This window comes from Topomyia yanbarensis, chromosome 2, assembly GCF_030247195.1.
Source record: "Topomyia yanbarensis strain Yona2022 chromosome 2, ASM3024719v1, whole genome shotgun sequence".
Classification (NCBI taxonomy): domain Eukaryota; kingdom Metazoa; phylum Arthropoda; class Insecta; order Diptera; family Culicidae; genus Topomyia; species Topomyia yanbarensis.
The window spans coordinates 465,105,688-465,132,909 of record NC_080671.1 but is presented as its reverse complement, the minus strand read 5'-3'; the positions used below and the strand labels follow the sequence as shown (position 1 = coordinate 465,132,909).

The window sequence follows — 27,222 nt, the reverse complement described above, 5'->3', positions numbered from 1 at the left end:
ATCACGCGTTTCTTAATGAACTTCGAGAGAGCTTTGCCATCCGCATCTTAAAAATGATAAATTTTGAGTTCTCTCTCAATTTCACCAAACTTTCATCATAAGTTTATCATAGTACCGGAAGCACCAGTTTTAATTTTTATATTATAGGTTCCGAAATTGTTCGGTAAGTCCGGAAATTTTCGAATCCGTACTTACGGTACCACCACCCTAGAGCTGATTGATTTACAAAAAGTTCTACGGTAGGGAAAAAGTGCTTTTTTCATTTTTGATGTTCGTATAATTATCCCTTCAATCTATTGTGCTGTATCGATTTTTTTGGCTATTTTTTGCAAATTTAAGACTAAGAGAAACGAAAGCAATAAATTTGAAAGACGGGTGGGTATTCCAGAGCGAAACAGTTAAAAACTTAGAACTGAAAACAAGGACTAGACAGGCTCATATGAACATGATCGAAAGGAAATGTGAAGAATCCTTTGCCTTCTGCTAAGTGGGAGTTGGGCGTTGTACTCAAGCCTACTGCATGGTCATTGATAGAACATAACTCAACATGTTTTACCGCCGACGCTCATTTTCTAGCACAGTATTATCTTCGGCAAATTTTTTAGTCATTTCGTGGATTATACTTTAAGTTGTATACTTCAGGCTAAACTATGGTTTTTCGAAATGGAAATATTAAAGGTAGGTTTTCTCGTCCCTGGGCTTGGGTGATGAGCCTAACGGGCGCGTACTCTTGCTTGGTCGATAAGAGTGGGAGATCCGAGCGAGTGCTGATTCATTGACCTCTGAATCTCATGACTAATAATCATTCGATCGAGTGTTTTGGCGGGCGGCTGATATGGATGTTTCTACTTTCAAATGGGGGAACATGCTGGTTCGGTTGTTCGGGGACTCATTTGATCTTGAGCATAGTGATCGAGTCATTCGATTCGGATCGATGGACTGTCATCTATAAGAGATGATCAGACTGAAGGTGGGTGTTTTTATCTCTTAAACCGCTCTGTCGCTCTGGCTCGTGAAAATGGCGAGTAACACTCGTTTATAACGAATCGGATTCGCTGTTTTCAGAAACAGAGATGACAATCTCTTATGGATGGAACCATCTCTTAAACATACTGTTCAGCCACTAGTTAATGCTCAACTAGATCAACTTAATAAACTGAAACACGTAGTTTTTGAAGAAATCCAATCCACGTGAACCACATCACCACACACCTAAAAGTAGTTTAGATGCATGTAATATCTATTTCTGTGTTATCTATTATCTTATCTATTCTATTATCTATTAATATCTATTTCTTTATCCCTCTCGCAGGAGGATTGACGGTGTTGTAAACATCATCAAGCCACAATAGACTAAATAGAATTATCTAAATATAAGGACCCTTCGCTCTTTTTGGTTTCTATTTGCACCAAGTGCTACTACTAGAGGTTAATTAGTTCTTATGTTAATAATTCACCAATCATTATGACGCAAGATTTTATTTATATAAGAAGCCCGCTTCAAGATGTTGATTACAATACGCCTCGATAGTGGTGTATCGAGGAGGCCGGGAGGGCTGATAGGAGCCTTTTTTCTGTTCTTTATCTTTCTTCTATTCACCCGCTCATAAACAACAATCAACTAGTAACAAATAGATAATTGAGAAAGGATGTGCTATGTGTGGTGGTTGGGTATTCAAGTATTAGTAGTGTTTGAGGTACTAATGTATGTCTTTCATGTTATGATCATAACTTTAGCTGTATCGTGTACCTGTTTTATCTATTGCGTCTCTCATATATTGTCTTTTATCTCTTCTTTTCGAATCCTATACTGCCATTCTACTCTCGCCTTCAGCTGGGTCAGCAAAGATGGTGATAGCCAACATCTTAACACTCACACATTCTCAAACGCGGTCTCAAGCGGGAACCTACAAAAATGGCCTCGCGCGCGATTACGAATTGGTCACGTTCGGAGGTCTACCCTTGATCCCAGAAGCCTGGGTCCATGCCTTCAGCTGGACCAATTGGGCAAATACGCTCATACCTATTCGGCGGCACGTCTCATGGCGACATAACCGGGAAGCTTATCGATATAAGGGATCCCACTCTCTGCCAGAATTCTGGCCGCACACCGAAAATTTAATATCAGACTCACGGTTCACGCGACCATTCAAGAACACACAACACACGCAAATATGTTAGAAAATCACGTTAGTGTACAAACGTTAGAACCCCTCGCGATTTTCTAAACAACCTACGCCCACCAACTCGCAAGCATGATTATACCCCGGTGATAAGGTTAACGTCTCAGCGCTCATAAACTTACCAACGCGATCTCAAGCGTTAATCTACAAACTCCCGCGTTCACGCCATCATGAATCGGAATCGTCCGGAGGGCTCTATCCTCGGTACCAACAGTCTAGGTCCATGTTAATTTAAAAAAAAAAAATAAAATTGAAGAATTAAAAAAAATAGCTCCCATATCCACTAGACAAAACGTTCCATGGCGACATGACCGGGAACTCTAGTGATATGGGATAACTCACTTCCTGTCAGAATGTGATCCGTACACCAAACTAAATATCAGAATGACGGTCCGCGAATATATGAATGGCCGCTGGGTTTCAAAATCGAATTTATACACGCGAAGTCACATACACGCGAGCACACGCGACAAACACGTCAACATACAAACGCTTAAGCCCTTCACGATCATCTACGCACACCTATGCCCGCTATCGCGCAAACTTGATAACACTCCGGTAATTATGTGAACGTTTTAGTACTTACGAAGTTACGAACGCGAAACCGCAAACGCGCGCGATCATGAATCGGTCACGTCCGGAAATCTTTAGCCTTCATTCTAGTAATTTAGGTCCATACATTCAGTTGGACCAATCAAAAAAATAAAGCTCATATCCACTAGACCACACGCTCTACGGCAACATCGCCGGGAACTCGTGATATGGAAGATCTCACTTCCATTTAGCATCTGAGCCGTACACCAAATATAAAGTATTAGATTCACGGTCCGCGCACGATTATCCAAAGAACACACGCGAATATGCGAAATGCACACGGTTATAAAATAGATTTTATATACGCGAGGTTACATACACGTTAGCACACGCGACATACAAACGCACACGCGATCGAACACGTTAACGTACAAATGCTCGAACCCTTCGCGATGATACATGCGATCGCGAGTCCCTACGTCCGCACATACCTGAACCGTACAATGAATATCACATTCAGAATCACGGCCCGCTACAATTGGCCTAATGCAGTGTTTTATTGGGCGACATTGCCTGTCTCGTCTGCAAATTGTAGTATGTGATTCTGACGGGGAGCCCTTCCGAGAACCTAGCTCTACAGCTCCAGTAGGACAACTCTCGAAAAAAAAAATTAAAGGTAGGTTTTCTCGTCTTGACATCCATACAAATATCAAATGTAATGTTTTGTGCTGTTATTGGGGGCCCCAGAAGAACGAAAAATCGACGAGAGAGACATGGATGAGACCCTGAAGATGTAGTTGGCAAGAAAACTAATATTTCCCCACCGCGAAAAAAAATCTCCGCTCGCACCGGCAAGTCGCGTGCACGGGATTAAACAGGCTCTATATGCATGAAATTGTACTTGTTATATCTTGTAAATATATAAAGTACCCACAGCTCTGAGCTAACGCATTGAGCCGTGTTAAATAAACGATTTATAAAAAAAAATGATAGTGAAGTGCAAGTGCATTTTATTATAATATACATAGTGGAATTAAAAGAAAGACATCTGTCTTAAGTGTTTTGAGGATATTCCACTAAGGGCCGATTTTTTCACCCTCGCTTAACTTTTAGACCAGGTTCACCAGTACGTTTAAAACTGGCTTAAGCGCTAAGCGAGGGCAAAGAAATCAGTCCTAAGACCTCCGATTTTTTTTTTTGTTATTACAGGAAAACTTATTAAACCGTTATGTGTCCAACAAAACAACACCCAATAATTGAAATGCTCATAACTATGGCTTTCTTTAACCGATTTGGACACTTGATGTTTTGGATTGAAGAACTCGTCCACTTTTTGATTTTGTAAAATTGAACCGTCTGGTTTTTGGTAATCCGGATTTTGCTAGTGGTTGATAGATCGTCTTTTTACCTAATTTCTATTAATTTAGCAACAGGCAAATAAGTAGTCGGTTCTCATGGTAAAGAGGGACAAGTCTGTCTTTGTCGTGAGACATATTGGTAGATTTGAGCGATTCGTAGTAACACTGCCTCAGCTTAACTCCTGCCAGCAGAAGACAAAAGATTAGCTTAAGATTTTAAGCCTGTTTCTAATGACCCTGTCATTCATAGTTTTCCGATTTCTATATTTTACGTCCTTTCTGTCACTTGAGTACTATAGCTCTAACATTTTCATAACTTTCCCTATTCACTAATCTCTAGCTAATTTAAGGTCGTTAAAAAGTAAAAAAAAGACAAATAAGTAAAATGTGTCTTTTGTATTGTGGTATTATCGGGCCATGAAGTACCTATTTCAGATCAGTTTCAAAAAACACTAATGTGTTTCCAATATCTACCCGAAAGTACACTCCCCTACATCGCACAGTAATCGAAACTTAATCCGTATCCAGAGGAAACACATGGCACCATGCAAGAGTAGTAAATTATAGCGCCGGAGAGAAATCAGTAGAGATACCAGGTATATTTCACAAATATTTATTAAAAAATGTCTTCATTTGTCTTCAACGACCAAGATTCGAAATCGGTTGTTGACTTTGAGCCAGAATTCTGCCAGACATCAGGCAGATTTCGAGAAGCCTCCTGAAGATTCACTGTCACTCACCTAATTTTAAATATTTGGCAATGTAGGTTTAGGAAAATGTTGTGCAAATGATGCATTATTGTAGGAAATTCGACTGAATAGACAAACACTTTCTGCATCGAAAAAAAAAATATTTTTGGAAGTTTCTTTACCTAAAATATCTTCAACGCACTAAAAGAGACCACGCTTTCAAGAGCAGGTAATTTTTTGTACAAAACGACACGACACGATGTTGTTTTTTGCGTATGCTGATATATCTGATCTCAGAAAAAATTAAAAACATTGTTAATGGCAATTGTAAAGACGACCTCAACAAATTCCTCTCCATGGAAGTTTTCATCGTTGAAAACGCAATTTATAACCTGGGAACTCATTAAAATCATTGTTATCATTTTGTTAAATACTTAAGCTATTAAAAGTTCAAAATAATCAAAGTTAAGCAATAAAACAAGAAATACTACCATTTTAAACTGTGGTTTGAAAATATGTTTATTTTTTATAATGTCAGTGGTTTAAGCTCCTAAACTTCTCCTACAAATTTAATCGAGTTAATAAGCTTGAAATTTCACCTACACTTGTTTTCACTAATCTCAAAACCGTTAAACGCGCGTTACAGGTTACATGCTCGCCCGGCGCAACTCTATGCAAATCGGTTCTACTATTTCTAACAGCTTTGAAAGTGTGCGAAAATACGAATTTTTGAACGTTGTAGATATTGCTCCCTTAGTCGAATAAACTGATTCAAATAATCTAAATAGCTTAGGAATTTTAGTACCTATTTGGTTTAATATTTCAGTCTAGAACTAAATATTGACACCATAATTTCACATTGTTGCTAAATTATATCAATAATGAATGCTCCAGTAAGGCTCAAAAAGTGCTTGCTAGCTTAGCAATTGTGCGCTGTAGGTGTAAATCGCACTTTGAGCAAACTTGGTTTAGTTATAGCTAAATATGTCTTTCTAAATATTCTCGAGTGACTTACTTTGAAAAAAACGTATTCCGCTTTAATCCAAAATCTACACTTATACTACATTACATATTGCACGCGAAAAACTTCCCTACGTTGCTATTTTACATATTCGAAATAAGATTTTAGTACTTAGCAGAAAAATATTTGAATTTCACTTGAATTGGTTGGGAATAGTCGAAGGAATTGCATTGGCTTGCTACTAGGGGGTTTGCTTAGAAACGCTTGTTTTTAGAGCTGGCGTCAATCTGGCACCAGCATAGTCCTGTCATTAAGTTAGTGTCGGATTCTGATGAGACGAAGTCGAAACGAAAATTCCATAACTAATTTGGTCTACTTATGTTCAAAAGTCGTCAAATTTTGATCTACATGATTTATGAATGGTCCTTCAGGTGGATTTAAATTTTTGAGTTTCAAGCTATGACCTCAGGAATTACATTCATTGATTAAAATGCGAAACATATGGGAACCGCAACTGATTGTAATTGAGCTTCACAAAATTGCTGTACTTTGCTTTTGCTTAGAGTTATTAAACTCACCTCGTTTCTCTTTAATGTGAATATCGTATTCAGAACTACCAAAGTTTCTACAAGTCTCTTCATAAGTTTTCACTACTCGTGTTCGGAATGCGTCATACCAAACAGGATTGTTGACTTGATCGATATTACCGGCATTTGATGAGCATGCGGTTGTCATCACACTACGTACCGAAGTTAACTTTTCTTCGTAGTGATGTATTTTAAGCCCAGAACTATTTTCTTCGTCGTCTGAATCTTCATCCTTATCCTTTTCCAAATAAGTCCTCTGCGAAATTTTCTGACGTTTTGCATTGTGACTTTTGCCGTCATTTGTTGATCTTATCATAACTTTTCAGGAATATGATATTTGTTGCTTACGCACGTTTGTAGATTGCACGATTCACCATTTCGTATTTGTTAGGCACGTCCTAGAGAATTAAACGGTTTTTCGTAAGATCAAGGACAACTGTGCTATGCTTCATGAACACGAATAAATTAAAGTTAACCAAATGATGGAAGTCGAACCGATACACTGGCAATTTTAATTCGCAGTAGTTTAACACCTATTGAAAGCAAAGCTTAATTTCCATATAATAGTACGTAACATGAATTAATCGATTTTCTCTTTGTTCATACTATTATCCGCCACATATTCGTCTTCATTGCAGGCAAAAAAATTGTATTTTCACCGAAAGAACTGACAACAAGACTAAAATCAATAATGTTAGCGATTATGACATCATACATGCTGAAGAACAGCGCAATATCAAAAGCAACAGGTTTCTTTCATCCAGTACCGCGCGAAATCGACGACGAATGAATTTAAGTAAATACGTTGAATCGCAGCGAACGTTAGCATGGAACTGAACATTCATTCAGCATCAGATGAGCATTCAGTTGAAAACACTCGCTAACAATATGTATTGGTGTGTACGCTGTATTACAGGTATTGTATCAAACGCTTCAACACCATCGGACGAAGTCACCCAACCAACTGAATTTAGTAATTTGACAGTATAATCATATTAATCTGCCACGGTAGTGAATGCCGAAGTATCAATTTCGAATCCAACAATAAAAACAAAGCTAAAATTGGTTTCGGTGACGTTTCATAATCGTATCCCGACAAACCCTATGCCTAATCTGCTACGCCTTTTCTTACAAGTACAACACGTGATTTGTGGTTTGCGGTCTTTGAATTGAATACTGGCAAACAATTTGAATGTAAAAAAAAATCTGCTATGATGCGAACAGTTCAAGATGAATTCTGACAAAAATCCTTCAAAAGAATTATACAAATTGCCTGGATTTTAATGTATTGATAAAACTATCTTCTCTGTTACACTGGTCTGTAATAAGGGGCTTAGGCGACTACTCAAATATTTGCCTCACAATCAATATTCTGGTTTCTGTTTCTAATGTATTTGATGCAAAGTTTTGCAAGTCAAATAGAACTTCATTAAACGTCTAAATTCACAACTCAAAAATAAAGATAAATGAACAATAAATGCAATCGACAATAGAACTTTTGCAGTCGCATAATTTAAGAGTGATCTACTACGCATAATATACGTAACGATGGTTTGCATCGAAACAACGCATTGGCACAACCGTTGGGTCAGCCCTATCACTACGTAAAGCATGAATGAGTGTGCTTCATTCACACGAGCTGGGCCAAACGACTGTGTAATGTTGGTGGAAACGCAGCATGATTTTCTTCTACTCATACTATAGCGAATAACCAAACGTGTCTTGTTGTATTGGTGTACGTGTCCCTTCGTCGTTGCACTATTTGTTTTTGTTTACATTTTCTTTTTAAGCTAGAAGCCCATTCGATTGACCTAGTTCAACACCAGACCGACCTTATGTTGCGGTGAAATGGATAAGGGTGAAAAAAGCAGAGATCGTAGAAGGAGCAAAGCACTACTGTTGCTACTATAGTCACGAAGAATTGAAGGGATAAGTTGAATTGGGTATTGGTTATTTATTTATTTGATCATATCCAACTTTGTAGCTCAAACACATTTATAGATAGGGCGCATTTTTTGGCAACATAATCTTTAAGATCAATAGCTACCTAACACTTATGCTTATTTTTAATCTAATCGTGGATCATTGCTCAGCGGATTTCTTCATATTGCTTATTTTAATCTAGTGTGATGAAAAACAAAAAAGTAGAGATTGTTGATAAAATTGAGACGAATGCAATTCGAATAGTAGAGTTTAAACTATATTTTTGACTGTAAAACACGCTTTGCCTTTGAGTACCATAATAAAGTTGCGGAAAGTTTATGTAACCATATTTACATTAGATAGTTGCTAAGAAATCCCAAAATAATGATTTACAAGAAATCTGGGCTGGGAGAAGGCGGAGTGAAAACCATTAGAATTTGTTTATCTTTTTACGATTTTATGAGTCCAAAAAGGAGTTTTTCTCTAAGATTTTCTATCTAGGCTATGCTACACACATATGCTGAATATCGAGACACGATTAGATAAAAAATGTAAGCTTTGGTTACAAAATAACCATAAAGAAAATATTTTCAAAAAACAATGCACCCTAAATTAGTTATTAAATTTGCTTTTCGACTTCGTCTCATCAGAATCCGACACTAACTTAGTTAGCAGACTAAGCTAGTACCGGACTAGCGCTAGCTCCAATAAACGGAGACACAATTTGTGTTCCTGAGCAAACCCCTAGTTCTACATCACGTAGGAAATCTAAGCTTGCAAATGGACCCAAAAGAATGGTCATTTTTGAATTATAGGTGTTATAAGGCATAGTTATGAACAAAAATAACTCTGTAACTGTTATAATACGATGGTACGTGTAGAACGATTTTTTCCATAAATATGATCTTCTATCACCCCTTGAGAGATTCTTAACCATGAACCAAAGTCGCTAAATGACTTTACGAATATATAAGCTGCTACCTAACACACCTAGTTGATGAATTGATAGACTTCTTTTTGTTCAAACTTCGGAAACGGAGGAGAAATCTCGAGTATCTATAAGACTCTGTAAATCTCAAATGCAAATGTCAATTTCCGCGTAAGTTTACCGCAATCAGCAAGTAATGTAATGCCTTGAAGGGGCTTGGGGAATGAATTAAGTTTATCCCATAACCGGATGCCATCACTTAGAAAAAGTGATCAGAGAACCCATATTCGTGATATTATTCCACTAAACTACCTACATTAATCATTCATTATCCACAAAAATGTCTTTCAAAATGTTTATTATAAATCTAATTGTTCATCCCTTATTTCCGGACCTGGAAGTAATATTAAATAACAATCTATGATCAATGGTCACATTGCGCATTTCAATATAACATAAATAATAACTTAAGCTTAGTTCAAATATTTGCAAACAACGTTGAAACATTTCATAGGATATCCCAAGTAACAATTGAAGTTTTATAGCACGCTACAAGTGCAATCTAAGTTTTATCAGTGGCTATAAAACTACTATAAAACCTCAATTGTTACTAGGGATATCATGACTCGCTCATTCGTTATTTTGCAGAATTCATACGAACAGGAAGAGCTCAAGTTTGAGTCATGCTCGAAGACAAACTTATAATAATATATTACTAAAATATAAATATAATGAATGAAATAAACCAAATGTAAAATTTGGACAAAGTGAATAGAAAATTAAATAAATTTAATCAAACTAATAAAATAATTATTATGAATCAAATGGATCAAGCAAAAAAGTAGGGTGAAGAAAATCAATAAAATGAATAAAATAACTGAAATGTTTAATGAAATAAAATAAGTTGATAAAATACAATTAATTTCAGTCATTTTAAATGCATAGAATGCGTATTTTAAGACATAGTACAGATGCATAAACAGAAAAAATACAATAACAATAAAAGCATGAAATGAGCAGAAATAATAAAATAAATAGACTAAATAAAATTAATCCCAGCCCGTCAAAAATTGTTTTCGACTGGCATAGGGTTTTAGGATGTTAACAGGGGCGTAGCTAGGGGTGTGCTGAGAGGGGTCGCCCGCTTTCGCAGATAACCCCCCCCCCCCTCTATTTAAACCCCTCTTAGATCACTAATCATTACACCCCTCTCAGATATCACCACCACATCCATCCCTCGTACCCCTCCCCCCGCTCAACCACATCATCTTTATACCCCACCAAGCTGAGGAGTGGTTGGTTCGTGGATTTTTCAGCCTCCTCACACACCCACCGCCGCATGTCAAAATTACCTAGCAGGAAGACAACATTGAACTAATGCTGATTAGGCTTACTAAGTATAATATTTGTTTGTTTCAAGTGTGTCACCGTAGACACCGTCTTCATACTCTACATCTGCGCGTACCAACGCTCAACCACTGGTCTGTGCGCGGTGATGTGGCCGACTGGCGGGTCGTCGTGCATTGACTTTTGCTGTGAGCCGTCTGAGTATTTGCGACAGGTGGGCCAGGGAATGGATGCGGAACTGGCGTATATGATAGGATAGTGGCTAATACTTCTGGTGACCAATTTGTGCATTTGGTTCTATTCATTCGGGAAAGTCGGATTAAATCAATTAGGGTACAATGAATTTACCGACGCACGTGAGTCATCCATTCCCGGCCAGCATAGCATTATGAAAGTCTAACAGCATGCAATTGTCGTCAATGGTAAATATACAACATTTGCTGCATTTAGACGAGTTTGATTGCATGTTACATGTGTTTTTCTATTCTACTTCATTAGCCTGTACTTTTGCACATCTATTAATTTGCTTTTCCATTACTGATGTATACCAAAATAGCACAAACCTGGCCACAAACGCGACCATGCAATTGCAATAATCCACACATACTCAAGCCCGCGATTTCGCTACATGAAAAAAACCCGGTACTGAAGTAAGCGCGCGATCACGAAACGGCCTATCAGAATGAAGGTCCGCGTGACCATCCAAGAACGCACGCGTATATAGGAATGGCCACACGGTTACAAAATCCAGTTTTGTACACACGAAGTCACATGAACGCGAGCACACGTAACAAACGCGTTAACATAGGAACGCTTAAGCCCTTCGCGATTAACAACGCACACCTACGTTCGCGATCGCGCAAACTTAATAAAACCCCGATAATAAAGAAAACATTTTAGCACTTACGAAGTTTCAAACGCTGTCTCAAACACGAACCTACAAACGTCCGTTTTCGCGCGCTCATGAATCGGTCACGTCCGTAAACCATTACTCTCTGTCATAATAACTTAGGTCCATACATTCAGGACCAGTCAAAAAATAAAGCTCATATCCACTAGACAACACGTTCCATGGCGACATCACCGGGAGCTCTTGTGATATGGAAGATCTTACTTTCTTTTAGCATCTGAGCCGTACGCCAAAAATAAAGTATTAGATTCACGGTCCGCGCACGATTATCCAAAGAACACATGCGAATATGCGAAAGGCGCACGATTATAAAATAGAATTTATACACGCGAAGTTACATTCACGGCACACGCGATCGAACACGTTAACGTACAAAAGCTTGAGCCCTTCGCGATGATACACGCGATCGGGAATCCCTACGCCCGCACATACCTGAACTGTACAATGAATATCACATTCAGAATCACGGTCCTCAATTGGCCTAAGGCAGTGTTTTAGTGGGCGCCATTGCCTGTCTCGTCTGCAAATTGTAGTATGTGATTCTGACGGGGAGCCCTTCCGAGAACCTAGCTCTACAGCTCCAGTAGGATAACTCTCGAAAAAAACTAACTGACAGCAAGTTGGTGTCAGTAGCGTATTCTAAATAAAAATCCAGCTACATATTTTTTTCATTTTTTTTTCTTTTGTCAGCAAAAATTAAAAAAAGTAAGCACTTTAAATGTAATTGGATTATGGAGAAGCTATCAGTAAAAAGCTTTTCTAATTATAACTTTAAACTTGTTTTTAAATTTCATGCAAATTGACAGACAAAGGTGCAATTTTATTTTAAAATATAATTTCAGATCTCTCAGATGTGTTAATTTTCGAGATATCTGGAATTTTGTTTCTTCACAAACAATTAAGGCCATTACAAATCTTTTTTTTAAAAATTATGTCACCCCCCCCCCCCCTTCAAAATTGCTAGAAAAAATCAGGGGGCAAATAATTTTTGTTAATAACCTCAATTAAAAAAATTGTCACTTATAAAAAAAACAATAGCTTTCATAGAGTTTTGCTTTTCGTCCTTGAAAACTATTCTAATAGTTTTGGAAATTGCCATCCCATGATTTTTTTTTATTTTGACCAAGAATGGTCAATATGGTAGATAGGACATCCGAATAAAATCGTCGATCCAGTCTAACATCAAACGAAACGTTTACTGTTCGCGGAAGGAAGGAGCCGCTCGTGAATTTTCAAACAAACATCTCATGGCAAGGCTAACACACCGACTTCTGAATCGCAACAGTCGATAGAGATCGGTAGTTGCACTCTAAAATAATCGAACACGTTAACGTACAAAAGCTTGAGCCCTTCGCGATGATACACGCGATCGGGAATCCCTACGCCCGCACATACCTGAACTGTACAATGAATATCACATTCAGAATCACGGTCCTCAATTGGCCTAAGGCAGTGTTTTAGTGGGCGCCATTGCCTGTCTCGTCTGCAAATTGTAGTATGTGATTCTGACGGGGAGCCCTTCCGAGAACCTAGCTCTACAGCTCCAGTAGGATAACTCTCGAAAAAAACTAACTGACAGCAAGTTGGTGTCAGTAGCGTATTCTAAATAAAAATCCAGCTATATATTTTTTTCATTTTTTTTTCTTTTGTCAGCAAAAATTAAAAAAAGTAAGCACTTTAAATGTAATTGGATTATGGAGAAGCTATCAGTAAAAAGCTTTTCTAATTATAACTTTAAACTTCATAACTCTCCGAGCTCTCGATCGAAGCAGTTCGTTTTCTGGTGCTGTGCATAAAGTGAACAAGAATAAATTGTCAGTGAAGGTCAACCATTGTTCGAGGCAGTCTTTGTTCGCCGGTGCCCAGGCTGGTGAAGTGAATACCAGAATAGCCGGAATCGCCGCTATATAAGCTAAGTATTTTTTTTTTCTTTCATTTCCCTTTCCCCGATCGGTCTCTACTTCTGCCCTTTCCCCTGAATATAAGTTTCATCTCTCGTTTACACCACGTGTTATCCTCGTGCCTAAATGGCCGAGGGCGAAGTAACATTGGATGGGAATGATATTCCCATGGATATACCGGATAAACCCGAAATTACTCCCTCCCCTGATTCCCCCAGTCCTCCCCGTATTAAAACATACCCAGCCAGTTCGACTGGACCCTGGGTGGTGTATTTCCGGCCCAACACGAAATCGCCCAATATTCTAGAAATCTCACGGGAGCTGACTGCCAACTACCCGTCCGTGGCTCAGATAACACGTGTTCGAGCTAATAAGATACGCGTTATAGTAGATGATCTCGACCAGGCAAACCAGATTGCTCGCAGCGAGCGTTTTACGAAGCAATTCAAAGTGTATGTGCCTTGTAGAGTTGTGGAGATCGATGGGGTCGTCGCCGAACCGGGTCTAAAGAGCGAAGACCTGTTGAAGTACGGGGTTGGCTGCTTTAAGGACCATTCACTTCAAAAGGTGAAAATTCTGGAATGCAAGCAATTGTATTCCGCAAAAACTGAAGATGATAAGACAACTTATTCTCCGTCAGACTCGATTCGGGTGACTTTCTCCGGATCTGCTCTTCCCAACTATGTCCTCCTGGATAAGGTTCGCCTACCTGTTCGCCTATTTGTACCGCGGGTAATGAACTGCAGCAATTGCAAGCAACTGGGCCACACAGCCACTTATTGTGGCAATAAAAAACGGTGCGGCAAATGCGAGGGAGAGCATGAGGATGACGCTTGCGGTGGAGAAACTGAGAAGTGTATTTACTGCGGGGGCCCTCCGCATGCTCTTAAGTCATGCCCGGCGTACAAGCAGCGCGGGGATAAAATTAAGCGCTCCCTTAAGGATCGCTCGAGGCACTCTTATGCAGAAATGCTAAAGAATGCTTCGCCATCTGTCGCTTCCGAAAATTCCTTTGCTCTTTTGGCTGGCGTTGAGCAAGAATCTGACGACCCACAAGAGGGAACATCATTGGTTAACCCAGGGGAATCCAGGAAGAGGAGAAATCTAGCCTCCCCTACATTGCCTCGTAAGGGTGCCAAGGTGTCGTCCACTCAGAGTGCGCCAACCGCAATCAATAAATCCAACGGAAGTGATGCACAAAAGCCGAAGCAATTTGCTCCAGGACTTGGAAATATTAATTCTAACAAGGAGTACCCACCACTTCCAGGGACACCAAAAACCCCAAGTGTCCCCTTTTTTCAAACAGATACTCAGTCCAGTAGCGGACTAATGAAATTTTCTGACATAGTGGACTTAATTTTCACAGCTTTCAATGTTACTGATCCTCTTAAAAGCCTTCTGATACGTTTTCTCCCTATAGTGCAAACATTTTTGAAGCAGTTGACTACTAAATGGCCCCTCCTTGCAGCGATCGTATCCTTCGATGGCTAAGTCATCGAACGAGGTCACCGATTCGATCACTGTTCTACAGTGGAACAGCAGAAGTATCCTCCCGAAAATCGATTCCTTTAAATTTTTACTAAATAGTTTAAAATGTGATGCTTTCGCATTATGTGAAACTTGGTTAACTTCCGATATAAATCTCAACTTCCACGACTTTAATATAATTCGTCTGGATCGAGAAAACCCCTATGGAGGAGTACTTTTGGGGATCAAAAAGTGCTATTCTTTCAACCGAATTAACCTCCCTTCGACACCAGGCATTGAAATTGTCGCTTGTCAAGTTTTAATCAAAGGTAAAGACCTTTGCATTGCTTCCATCTACATTCCTCCTAGAGCCTCGGTAGGGCACCGAACGCTTTGTAATATCACGGAATCCTTACCGGCACCGCGGCTAGTTCTGGGAGACTTTAACTCGCACGGTACGGTATGGGGCTGTCTTCATGATGATAATAGATCAACATTAATCCAAGATCTTTGCGATAATTTCAACATGACCATCTTAAACACGGGAGAAATGACGCGGATTCCTACACCACCAGCACGCGCAAGCGCGTTGGATTTATCTCTATGCTCGACTTCGCTACAGTTAGATTGCATGTGGAAGGTGATCCCTGATCCCCACGGTAGCGACCATTTGCCTATCGTGATTTCAATTGCTAACGGTTCAAGACCATCGGAAACAATCAATGTATCGTATGACCTCACACGGAACATTGATTGGAAGAGTTACGCGACCGCGATATCCGTTAAAATCGAATCCACTCAAGAACTTCCTCCGGAGGAAGAGTACAGGTTTTTGGCTGGCTTGATTCTCGACAGTGCGAATCAAGCTCAGACTAAACCAGTACCCAGCGCGAATACCCATGGACGGTCTCCCACCCTATGGTGGGATAAAGAGTGCTCAGAGCTGTACGCGGAAAAGTCCACTGCATATAAGGCCTTCCGGGAAGACGGGTTACCCGCTAGCTATCTACAGTACGCGTCGTTAGAAAGGCGAATGAAGAGTCTAATGAAAGCCAAAAAACGTAGTTATTGGCGCCGGTTCGTCGACGGGTTAACGAGAGAAACAGCGATGAGCACTCTTTGGGGTACGGCTCGACGTATGCGTAACCGTAATAGTACCAACGAGAACGTGGAATATTCAAACCGTTGGATATTTGCTTTCGCCAAGAAGATCTGTCCGGACTCTGTCCCGGTACAGAAAACGTACCGCGCCGCGTCTCCTCACGATACCGCGAACGAAACACCGTTTTCGATGGTGGAGTTTTCACTTGCTCTCTTATCATGCAACAATAACGCCCCAGGGTTAGACAGAATCAAATTCAACTTGCTGAAGAATCTACCTGACACTGCAAAAAGGCGCTTGTTGAATTTATTTAACAAGTTTCTTGAGGGTAACATTGTCCCTCATGACTGGAGGCAAGTGAAGATCATCGCCATCCAAAAACCAGGAAAACCAGCCTCCGACCACAACTCATATCGGCCGATTGCAATGCTGTCCTGTATTCGGAAGTTGTTCGAGAAAATGATCTTGTTTCGCCTCGACAATTGGGTTGAAGCAAATGGCTTACTGTCAGATACACAATTTGGCTTCCGCAAAGGCAAAGGGACGAACGATTGCCTTGCGTTGCTTTCTACAGAAATCCAAATGGCCTATGCTAACAAAGAGCAGATGGCATCAGTCTTCTTGGATATTAAGGGGGCTTTTGACTCAGTTTCTATCAACATTCTGTCAGAGAAGCTGCACCAGCATGGTCTTTCGCCAATTTTAAATAACTTTTTGCTAAACCTGTTGTCCGAAAAGCACATGCACTTTTCGCATGGCGATTTAACAACATCGCGATTTAGCTACATGTGTCTTCCCCAGGGCTCATGTCTAAGTCCCCTGCTCTACAATTTTTACGTGAATGACATTGACGATTGTCTTGCCAATTCATGCACGCTAAGGCAACTTGCAGACGACGGCGTGGTCTCTGTTACAGGGCCCAAAGCTGTCGACTTGCAAGGACCATTACAAAATACCTTGGACAATTTGTCTGCTTGGGCTCTTCAGCTGGGTATTGAGTTCTCCACGGAGAAAACTGAGTTGGTTGTTTTTTCTAGGAAGCGTGAGCCGGCGCAACTCCAGCTTCTATTAATGGGTGCAACGATCAACCAGGTTTTCACATTTAAATATCTCGGGGTCTGGTTCGACTCTAAAGGTACCTGGGGATGTCACATTAGGTATGTGAAACAGAAATGCCAACAAAGGATCAATTTTCTCCGAACAATAACTGGAACATGGTGGGGTGCTCACCCAGGAGACCTGATCAGGTTATACCAAACAACGATATTGTCGGTGATGGAGTACGGGTGTTTCTGTTTCCGCTCCGCTGCGAACATACACTTCATCAAACTGGAGAGAATCCAGTATCGTTGCTTGCGCGTTGCCTTGGGTTGCATGCACTCGACCCATACGATGAGTCTCGAAGTGCTGGCGGGCGTTCTTCCGCTAAAAAATCGATTTTGGGAACTCTCATATCGATTGCTCATCCGATGCGACATTCTGAACCCGTTGGTGATTGAAAACTTCGAGAGGCTCGTCGAGCTTAATTCTCAAACCCGATTTATGGCCTTGTACTTCGACTACATGGCACAGAGCATTAATCCTTCTTCATATACTCCCAGCCGTGTTCGTTTCCTAGATACTTCTGATTCTACTGTATTCTTCGACACATCCATGAAGGAAGAGATTCGTGGAATCCCGGACCATATACGCCCTCAAGTGATCCCCAATATATTTTATAATAAATTCCGAGAAGTCGACTGTGACAAAATGTTCTACACTGACGGATCAAATCTCGATGGGTCCACTGGCTTCGGTATCTTCAACAATACTATCACCGCTTCATTCAAGCTCAATGATCCCGCTTCAGTTTACGTCGCAGAGTTAGCTGCAATTCAGTACACCCTTGGGATCATCGACACTCTGCCCACAGATCACTACTTCATCGTTTCGGACAGCCTCAGCTCTATCGAGGCTCTTCGTGCGGTGAAGCCTAAAAAGCAACTCCCGTATTTTCTGGGGATGATACAGGAGTCCTTGTGTACGTTATCTGAAAAATCTTATCAGATTACCTTTGTTTGGGTCCCCTCTCATTGTTCTATCCCGGGCAATGAAAAAGCCGACTCATTAGCAAAGGTGGGCGCATTAAATGGTGACATATACGAAAGACCAATCTGCTTCAACGAATTTTTTAGTATTTGTCGTCAGAGGACGCTCAATAGTTGGCAAACCTCGTGGAGCAATGGTGAACTTGGACGATGGCTACATTCCATTATCCCAAAGGTATCAACGAAGCCTTGGTTCAGGGGGATGGATGTGGGTCGGGATTTTATTCGTGTAATGTCCCGACTTATGTCCAACCACTACACCTTGGATGCGCATCTGCGGCGTATTGGGCTTGCGGAGAGTAGTCTGTGCGCTTGTGACGAGGGCTATCACGACATCGAGCACGTTGTCTGGGTATGCGCCGGGTACTTGGACGCCAGGTCTCAGTTAAAGGATTCCCTTCGGGCCCGAGGTAGACCACCCAATGTCCCAGTCCGAGATATACTGGCAAATCGTGATTTCCCCTATATGTCCCTTATTTATACTTTCATAAAAACGACAAATATCCCAATTTAGCCCCTCTCTTTTTATTTCTCGTTTTAGAAGCTTTCTCTTGCCTTGTGGGACCGATCAGCTCCAGACTGCAACTATGTAACCGCCGTCGCACTTACCACTACGGAAACTGAAGCGAGAGCGACTCAAGGTCCGATGACTTTTGAAGGATTCCCCGCGGGTCCGAAGAATACCATCCGCCAATCCGACCTACTAGACTGAGGCGGTAATCTTTCGCTGATCTCCCGTTTGAGCGAAAGTTGCAAGTTTTGCTCTTCTCTCCCGGTCACCATCTACGCTTTCTCTCCCCTGTCCTTGATACAACTGCTTCTACAGCCCCCCTCTGAATATCTTGACCAAGCATAAGTCTCCGCTAAAAAAGTTCAAATTTGTATTCTGTATTCCTAGTTTTAAGATAGTTGTAATTTTACCTCTTTGTTAAAACTATTGTCCCCCATCTTGTAAATAGAATTGTATCCCTAGTCTTAAAACACATGCGAATTTTCTCATAAATATTTGTTCCCCCTTTTGTGTACCAAACTATATTGTTAGTTTTAAGATAAGTGTAAATATTTCCTAAAAATTATTACTATTGAATTCCTTGTTTTAAAATTTTTTCATAAAAAAAATCTTTCGCCCCCTCTCTTGTATATAGAATCTTATTTCTAGTCTTAAGATAGCTGTAAAATTTTTCTTTTTTAAAAAAATATTTCAACATTGTAACCTCCTAGTTTTAAAATATACAAAATGTAAAAACAAAAGAATTTGGCACCGCCAAGCTAACGCATTTGTGCCTATCAAATAAACGAAATGAATAAAAAATAAAAAAAAAAAAACTTTAAACTTGTTTTTAAATTTCATGCAAATTGACAGACAAAGGTGCAATTTTATTTTAAAATATAATTTCAGATCTCTCAGATGTGTTAATTTTCGAGATATCTGGAATTTTGTTTCTTCACAAACAATTAAGGCCATTACAAATCTTTTTTTAAAAATTATGTCACCCCCCCCCCCCCCCCTTCAAAATTGCTAGAAAAAATCAGGGGGCAAATAATTTTTGTTAATAACCTCAATTAAAAAAATTGTCACTTATAAAAAAAACAATAGCTTTCATAGAGTTTTGCTTTTCGTCCTTGAAAACTATTCTAATAGTTTTGGAAATTGCCATCCCATGATTTTTTTTTATTTTGACCAAGAATGGTCAATATGGTAGATAGGACATCCGAATAAAATCGTCGATCCAGTCTAACATCAAACGAAACGTTTACTGTTCGCGGAAGGAAGGAGCCGCTCGTGAATTTTCAAACAAACATCTCATGGCAAGGCTAACACACCGACTTCTGAATCGCAACAGTCGATAGAGATCGGTAGTTGCACTCTAAAATAATTGCTATAAGGAAACAATCTGAATTCACATAAGACTCCTGGCAATTTATTTGTGGTTTAGTATTCAATATGCATGAGATTTACCGAAAGGCTTTTGAAATTTAAAGATTTAATATGGGATCGCAGTGTTCATACCGTATTTCCCCACCCATATGTGCGATTCGTATGAACTTCACCAGATCAAAGTCTGCTACTAAACCTTCCATTTAAGACTAAGCTTGTGAAAATCGATTTAGCCGTTTTCCAAGGAACCGAAGAGACTTTAATTCTGAAATATTCCAAAAACTAGGAACTTGTAAAATTGTCGAGAAGGACGCTGGAATCAAAAGGACTTTGTCTGACCATCAGCGATCAAGAAGGCTCTAGCAAAGCTAAATGTAGATCTTACAAACAAAGGTATCATCAGTACTGGGAATCCATTATCCATGTTAATGTTTGTAGCCTTGGAGTGACAGGAAAGATGAAAAGTGTGCGAGGATATACCCACAGCGAACATCAAGCGATCTGGTACAGCATTGGTAACCGGACACGGTTTGAATAACGAGTGAAAGTGGAAAAGAGCTATCTTTCACAAGGACGTGTCCGTCGAAGAATTTAAATTTGGGGACATCCTCTTCAACCTAAATGCAAACGAGTTAATGGTAGTACTAACAAGGGCGTGTAATGCGACCATACCGAGAAATGGGAGACCGAGAAACGCTCGTCAGCTGTAATACGACGATTACCGATTTACGTATAAGTTATTCCTACCTTGCAGAAAAAATTAGAGTGCTCGTAGTGACACCGAAAGAAAAGCTGCACGAGCCCCTTTTAACAGAGCAGTCGAGCTGAACAAGAAAGCTTGAATTGGTGAGCTTTGCCACAAAGCCAACGCGAATTCTCGAGGAGACGCCTACAAAGTTATGCCAAAAAAAGGTAAAAGGCCCAGCTGCACCACCTGAAAGGTGTCCGAAGCTAGAGGTCACCATCGAAAGGTTTTCCCCGCAACTTGAACCAATCTTCTCCGTACAGTGAGGAGGATGATCACGAAGAAGAAGCTCGAATTACCGACAAGCAGCTGATCGAGATGGCGAAAGCCATGAGTGGAAGGACCCAGTACCAGCCTCTCATATATCGCTGAAAAAAGCGATATATGAGAACCCGGATATGTTCAGAATGATCCGATAACTGGAAGCAACAGAAGCTGATGCTGCTTCCGATGCCAGGAAAACTTGGAGATCTTCCAGCGTATAGGTCAATATGTCTCTTGGTACTGTTAGAGAGAGTAATCCTGAACAAGCTAACTAAGTACACGGACCGTGAGAATGGCTTGTCATGCAACTCGACTTCGTTATAGGCAGGTCTACAGTGAATTCCACCCGAACGGTTGTGGGAGCTGTGATGATAACAGAGAAAAGGATATCGCTATTGCGTGGTGGTTACCCTAGACGTGAAGAATGCTTCAATAGTACTAGCTAGGAAGCAATCGCCCATTCGTTGTACAGCATAAGTAACTCAGCAGGATATTACAGAGCTACTTTCAGTACCGAACACTGATCTATGAAACAGACAAGGGAGAATGACAACTACGACTGACGTTCCTCGGCCCAACGCTGTGGAACGCAGTGTACGATGGAGTATTGAAGCTGAACCTTCTCAGAGATGTAACGATTTTCGGTTACGCGGATAATGTGGTGTTCCAAGTAATCGGAGAATTACTAGAAGAGCTGGAGGCACTCGCCATGGAGACGATTGCCCATCATAAAACAGAGTTGGTGTTTGTGAATGTCTGAACTGTTGTCTAGAAAGGAATCGCGTATTACCTGTAGGACAGTTGAAACCTGTAAGAGGCAGAGTCAAAGATTGCTTGGATTAACTGCATATGTTGTCACTTACGATGAGTGCAAGTGCACAGTGTGATTCCGTAGATGTCCGGTATGGAATGCACTGTATAATTAGAGCTCTTAAGTAACCCACCAGGTGTTTACTAGCAGCCGAAAGGCAGCAACAGGCGAACATCGCCGTCGGAGAACATATCATCTCGACTCGAACTTTTAAAGTCACGACGATTATGCTAAGGGGAAGACTATGAGAGTAATCACAGCTTTGGTTGAGGCGCAAGTGTACCGGGCACCACGAACCATCTGGAATCGCCGGACCGAAGCCCGTGAGCAGACTAGTTACACCGTCAGGAACTAGATCGAGTGAAGCGCCAGCGGTTGGTCGTCGAGTTTTCAGCGAACCGGAAGCAGCGAACCAGAAGCTACGCTTCATCCGGTATCGCCGAACCAACATCGCCAAGTACTGGTTGGCCATTTGAGTGGGATTTATGGACTATCCGAGTAGATTGCGACAAAACTGGGAGCTAAATGACTCACGCAACGGGCATTGGTATAGGGAGAAATTCCGCCGCCGAGGAATAAATGACTCACTGAGATGACTCGCGTAAACAGAAACTAAATGGCTCACAGAAACTAAATGGCTCACGGAAGTTCTCAACTGTGATTAACCAAATAGGTGTTCGGAGCTAAACGGCTCGGATGTATGCTCTATTGTATCATTTTGTCATAATTTGTCCTGGACAATATATAATCATTTTTATACAAAGACATACCTTAAGTACCACCATTAAAGGTGAAATAGATTGTTAAAATCATGTAAATGGAACAAGCGAAATGGAAATTTCAACATAAGAACATTCTATTCGAAATAGCTCGTGATCTCGATCTTGTACAGGGTATCTATCTTCGGAAAACCTGTTCGGAAGATCAAGAGCTGTGAAAGACCAAATAGTTTTCAACTCTACCACTAGGTTGTGCCAGTGATCATGCTATTTTTGAGTTCACTGTATCTCAAGACCGAATCAGTCTCCCCACGCTTTGACGCAGTCTCGTGGGGCAGAAGGAAGGAAGAAAAGTAAGGACTGTTTTAAGTAAGGACTTTTCAAATTTTTCAACTTTACTATAATAAACACACTTATAGACATTTTCACATCGACGAACTGAATCTAGTGATATATGACACTCGACACTCCGGGTCTACTTTGACAAGTCGAGTTTCAGAATGATTGTATTCCTTATATGAAAAAGGCAAATATGAACTGGTGATTCCTATACGTTTCATAAATCCATACGACTGCACAACAAGATGGGGGAAATTGTAAGTATTTTGAAGATGTACACGGAACAGAGCCAAATGACTATCATGTACCAAACAAACAAATCTACAAGTTTTCAAACACAAGCAATAAACCAAACCTGCCGTTTCCACTAGAGCTCGGAAAATTATAGTATGCACAGAATGTACGTTCGCCAGTTCGCCAGTCCATATGTAAAATGCTACAATCCTGTTTCTGTACATTGTTATCAAGCAGGGTCATCTTTGACCAATTTTCATGCTTTTTGTGTAAAGTCGGTCCATGTGCCACTACAACGGTACGAAAACTATCCAAGCAACCAAAAGTTCGGATAATACCTAAAAGTACTCCTTAATGTTCATATTAAGTTCTTAGTGATCATTCAAGCTTTTATTGGGAATTTAGAAACATTAAACCGCTATTAGAAATTAGAAATGCTACGATGGGGGAGGGGGGTATTAAAAATCACTCAAAAAATGCTACGTCATTTATGGGTCGTCCCTAAGGGGTTACATACCATTTTGTGCGAAAAATGTGAAGAAAGTTAGAATTTACGTAAAGGTATAAAGCAATGATTTCATTACATCAAACTTATAGTATTTTGGTAGAACATTTTTCAGTGAAATAAACAGGCATACGTCTATAAAATATATTGATAATTGGCGGAGCTATTGCTTTTTCCCCGAAACTCTTTTTTATTAAAGAAGTTTGCGGTGATCACGATTAAAGACCAATAGAACAACTAAAGTCACAAAACTTTCGATCTATTTCTCGGATCTCTATAAAAATTGGGGAAAATATTCTAGAGGAGTTGTATTTTCAGATAAAGTAATAAAAACTAAATTTTTTGAAAAATATAAAGACCTTTTAAATCGTCAAAAAAAATTTAATTGGTTCCGAAGCAAAAAACTAAAATACTTGGTTACAAATACCCGTTCGACATTTCAAATGAGCACATGTAACGTTATAGATAAAAAGTATGCATAGTTTAAATAAAAACAAATACTTAATGAGCATAAAACAGTAAAATATTGAATTTGAATTTCCGTTATGCAACATTCTGAACACACCGTTTTTTTATTCGTAAGGGCTACATCACAACCGCACACGGTCTCTCTCCCAGTATATGCATTTATTTTTGAAATATTCGTGAGTATGATTTCATTGCAGAATACAAACAGTTTCATAACTTTTGTTCAATCGCGAAAAGCAACTGAGATAATCTATTATAAATAGCTGCCATAAACAAACTAATCGGAAAATCGCACACTAATTGGAGCCATATGCCAAGAAAACATACATAAAAATTCTCGGATGCACATTAATTAGAATGTGAGTTATTTTTGTAAGTTTCAGTTTTCCTAGAAAGTTGACCGCAATCTAATATCAACCAGCTTATACCAATAGCGGTATGGGTTCAAGTCTTCAGTCGATTTTGGAGAATCCTTGACGATAGAACACAAATTTAAATTCTAAAGTCTACTTACCTTGTAGTAAATAAATTGTAGCCTGATATTCTGCTAATTTTTCATCTATGTAATCCTGTGATTGATTTGCAATTATTTCTGCCGTAGATGGACCACCTTCGCTAGATTGGTCATATATGATGTACTGGGATGGATTTATCACATTCGAAGGTACCCCACCGGCAAGGTTACACATAGATGCATTTTGCTCCGGTAAGCTTGCGCTCATCACAGAACTACTTGTTTGTTGATGGTGTTGATTGGAGTAATTAGTCTGGCGTGTTGGAGTTACCATCTTAAATTGTTCGGCCGGTAAAACCGCATTGTACATGGTGGGTGACATTGAACTTTGATATGAGTACCCGTACTGGGTGTGTGCCAAATGTGAATGTGGCGTCGTTGGAGGCGGTCTATTGATCTGCTGCTCAAACATTGAGATCGGACGAGCACTTTGAGCTGTTGAATGTGAAACAGCTTCTTGGGCAAAACATTCTGATGACATAATACTCGTCTGATATCGAGTTTCATTAGATATCGTACTTTCAGGTCTTATTCCGACAGGTAAACTCATGGCTGATTGATTGTGTACGTCATTTGTAGGGGTTTTTGCATGCATACGTTGTGTAGCGAGCACTGATCCTGGTGGTACCCATGGTGACGGTGACCGAAAATATGTGGGAGGTGGCGTGCGTTGCCAGCCACGGCCACTGCCGCCCGGCAAATTGTTGTTAACATTCGGCGGTCCTGACATTGTAGCTTTCTCGATGACAGCGCTATTTATTGGACTATTTTTTTTCTTCTGCTACAGTTAATTCACTCATTTCTGAACCGCGAAAGTGAAACTTTTTTTTTTTCGAAAATAGAACTGAGTAATTTTCAGTCTATATATAGACGGATGGTGGTGTTAATTTGTTGCCTATGATCTGGAAGCAGCGAAGTCAAATAAATATGGAAAGTAGCACAAATGCAAATCTCCTAAAAATAGAACTTCTTTCTTTGGTGCCATAGCTTTTAAGATAAATTCGTTTTGAACTCTAAAAACGTTCATTTCTGCATAAGCATTGCTGAAGTTTTTTTTTAACGAATTATGCCTTCAATTTATACGTAATATTTAACCAAGTAGAATATCGTTATTCACACTATACAATCTAGATTCATAGTTTGAGAAAGCAGACCAACTCTTATATTTCCATATGAATCTCACACGTCATTGAAAAGCCTAAAATAACTGTTCTGCTTTAAAGAGAAAATTTTATCGCCATTTCAATCTATTTTAAGATTCAAAACAAATACAGTTTTACATTTTTCTAGTAATCATACGCAAAATTTTAATAAATTAAATGCGAAGATAATTCGAACTGATTGGCTATCATACAGACTACCATGCTACAAGCGGTGATTGCATATAATTAACTGAATTTCTTGCGATAATTAGCTTGGCTTCTACGCATTTGGGGACAAGAAAGAAGGCATACTTCTTTTATGATTACGAAACAAAAATTTATTCCTAATTTTGGCTCAAAAGCAAATTTGTTTTATCGTAGCTTCGAAATCAAAAGGTTTCACTTTTATAGAGCATTATGTAACCTTAAACTTTACACATATTTCGCAATTTAAAAACTGTCACTGGTACACACGCTTCAAGGTTTAGTACTTCCATCGGGTTGATTTAAATTTCAGTATTAAAAACACATAAAGCACCCTTCTAATTTCACTGCTATTTAATTTTATAATTATTATTATCAGAAAAGAGGCAATCTTTCTTCCTATACATATTGGCCATATATGGTACACTTCACTTATTTTTAGAATGCTTTTCACCTTTTTTCGAATTTCAACTTCACCCGACGATATCGCAGAACCAACTAATCCACATTGCCATCGAAGATGCGGATTTTTGTACAACGCTTTTTGCGTGTCTTGCGCGCGCAGATAAAACTTTAGAAAATACAGCATGCGTTATTTGTAACAATCACATGGCGTTACTATTGCAATGTTAAAGACAGTGTGCAGAATGCATCTGTTTATCTTACTTTTTCTATGTTTACACACCTATCTGAGAGTCGTTCTAAAATGATTTGTAATAACACCCACGGTGAGATCTTTGTTTAAACCAAAAATATATTTATTATCTGCAATTGTACTATTTAGAATTTAATGTAGAAAGGTATACACTTATGAAATTGAATGGTCTTCGAGTGGTTTACTCATTTTTTGCTGTGTCAAAAAATCGTCTCCAGTTCACTTGGTCCATTGTTTTTTTTTTCGCCTGCCCTACGAAGAATCCTCAGATCCCCATCAACTTGATCGATTCACTCGCTGCGCACTTTATGTCATATGCGTGTCTGACTAGTTTTGAGGACCATTTTACCAAGCTGTCGTACTATTTTCTGGTGACATGCTCAACCCAGTACTGCCGCCCAATTTTCGCTAAACGAAAGACGGGTGATTCTCCAAATAACTGTTTCAATTCACTGTTCATTACGCCATCACCTCATTCCGTCGTCCAAGTGCACATTTTGTTTTAAAACACCAAGGACGCTTTGATCATCTAATAGGCATTTAGTTGGTCAACTTCTTGCGGTGGTGTACTTTGTTCGACCAAATAAGCCCAAAGTAGAACGATTACCTGCCAGAATACGTTTCTCTGATGGTGTAATTATCGGAATAACCAATTCCAATCACTTTGCTTCAACCTTCAGTCGGATGTTACGTTCCACCATATCAACATCTTCGAAGAAGCAAATAGGTGAACAGACTTCCGGAAAATAGTACCACTGGTGTCGCT

At 39.7% G+C, this 27,222-nt stretch overlaps 2 protein-coding genes across 10 annotated transcripts in view; one reads left to right on the top strand and one right to left on the bottom strand.

Moving 5' to 3' along the window:
- Positions 1–25,347, bottom strand: part of LOC131686114 (muscle-specific protein 300 kDa) — a 113,822-nt gene extending 88,475 nt beyond the window's left edge. For 2 of the 6 annotated variants that reach the window (XM_058970265.1, XM_058970266.1), the window contains exon 1: positions 24,456–25,277. In XM_058970265.1, coding sequence (XP_058826248.1) covers positions 24,456–25,185 — 730 coding nt within the window. In that variant the 5' untranslated portion in view covers positions 25,186–25,277. Of the gene's footprint in view, positions 1–6,303; positions 6,961–24,455 lie in introns of those variants that run through there. The other 4 variants (XM_058970270.1, XM_058970268.1, XM_058970267.1 and 1 more) reach the window with 4 other exon arrangements.
- The window catches only part of LOC131686117 (uncharacterized), a 280,208-nt gene that overhangs the window by 239,887 nt on the left and 13,099 nt on the right, over positions 1–27,222 (top strand). The window contains exon 7 of one of the 4 annotated variants that reach the window (XM_058970275.1): positions 6,951–7,038. The exons of the other annotated variants lie outside the window; for them this stretch is intronic. The gene's annotated coding sequence lies outside the window, so the exon portion shown is untranslated. Of the gene's footprint in view, positions 1–6,950; positions 7,039–27,222 lie in introns of those variants that run through there. 4 annotated transcript variants of the gene reach the window in all.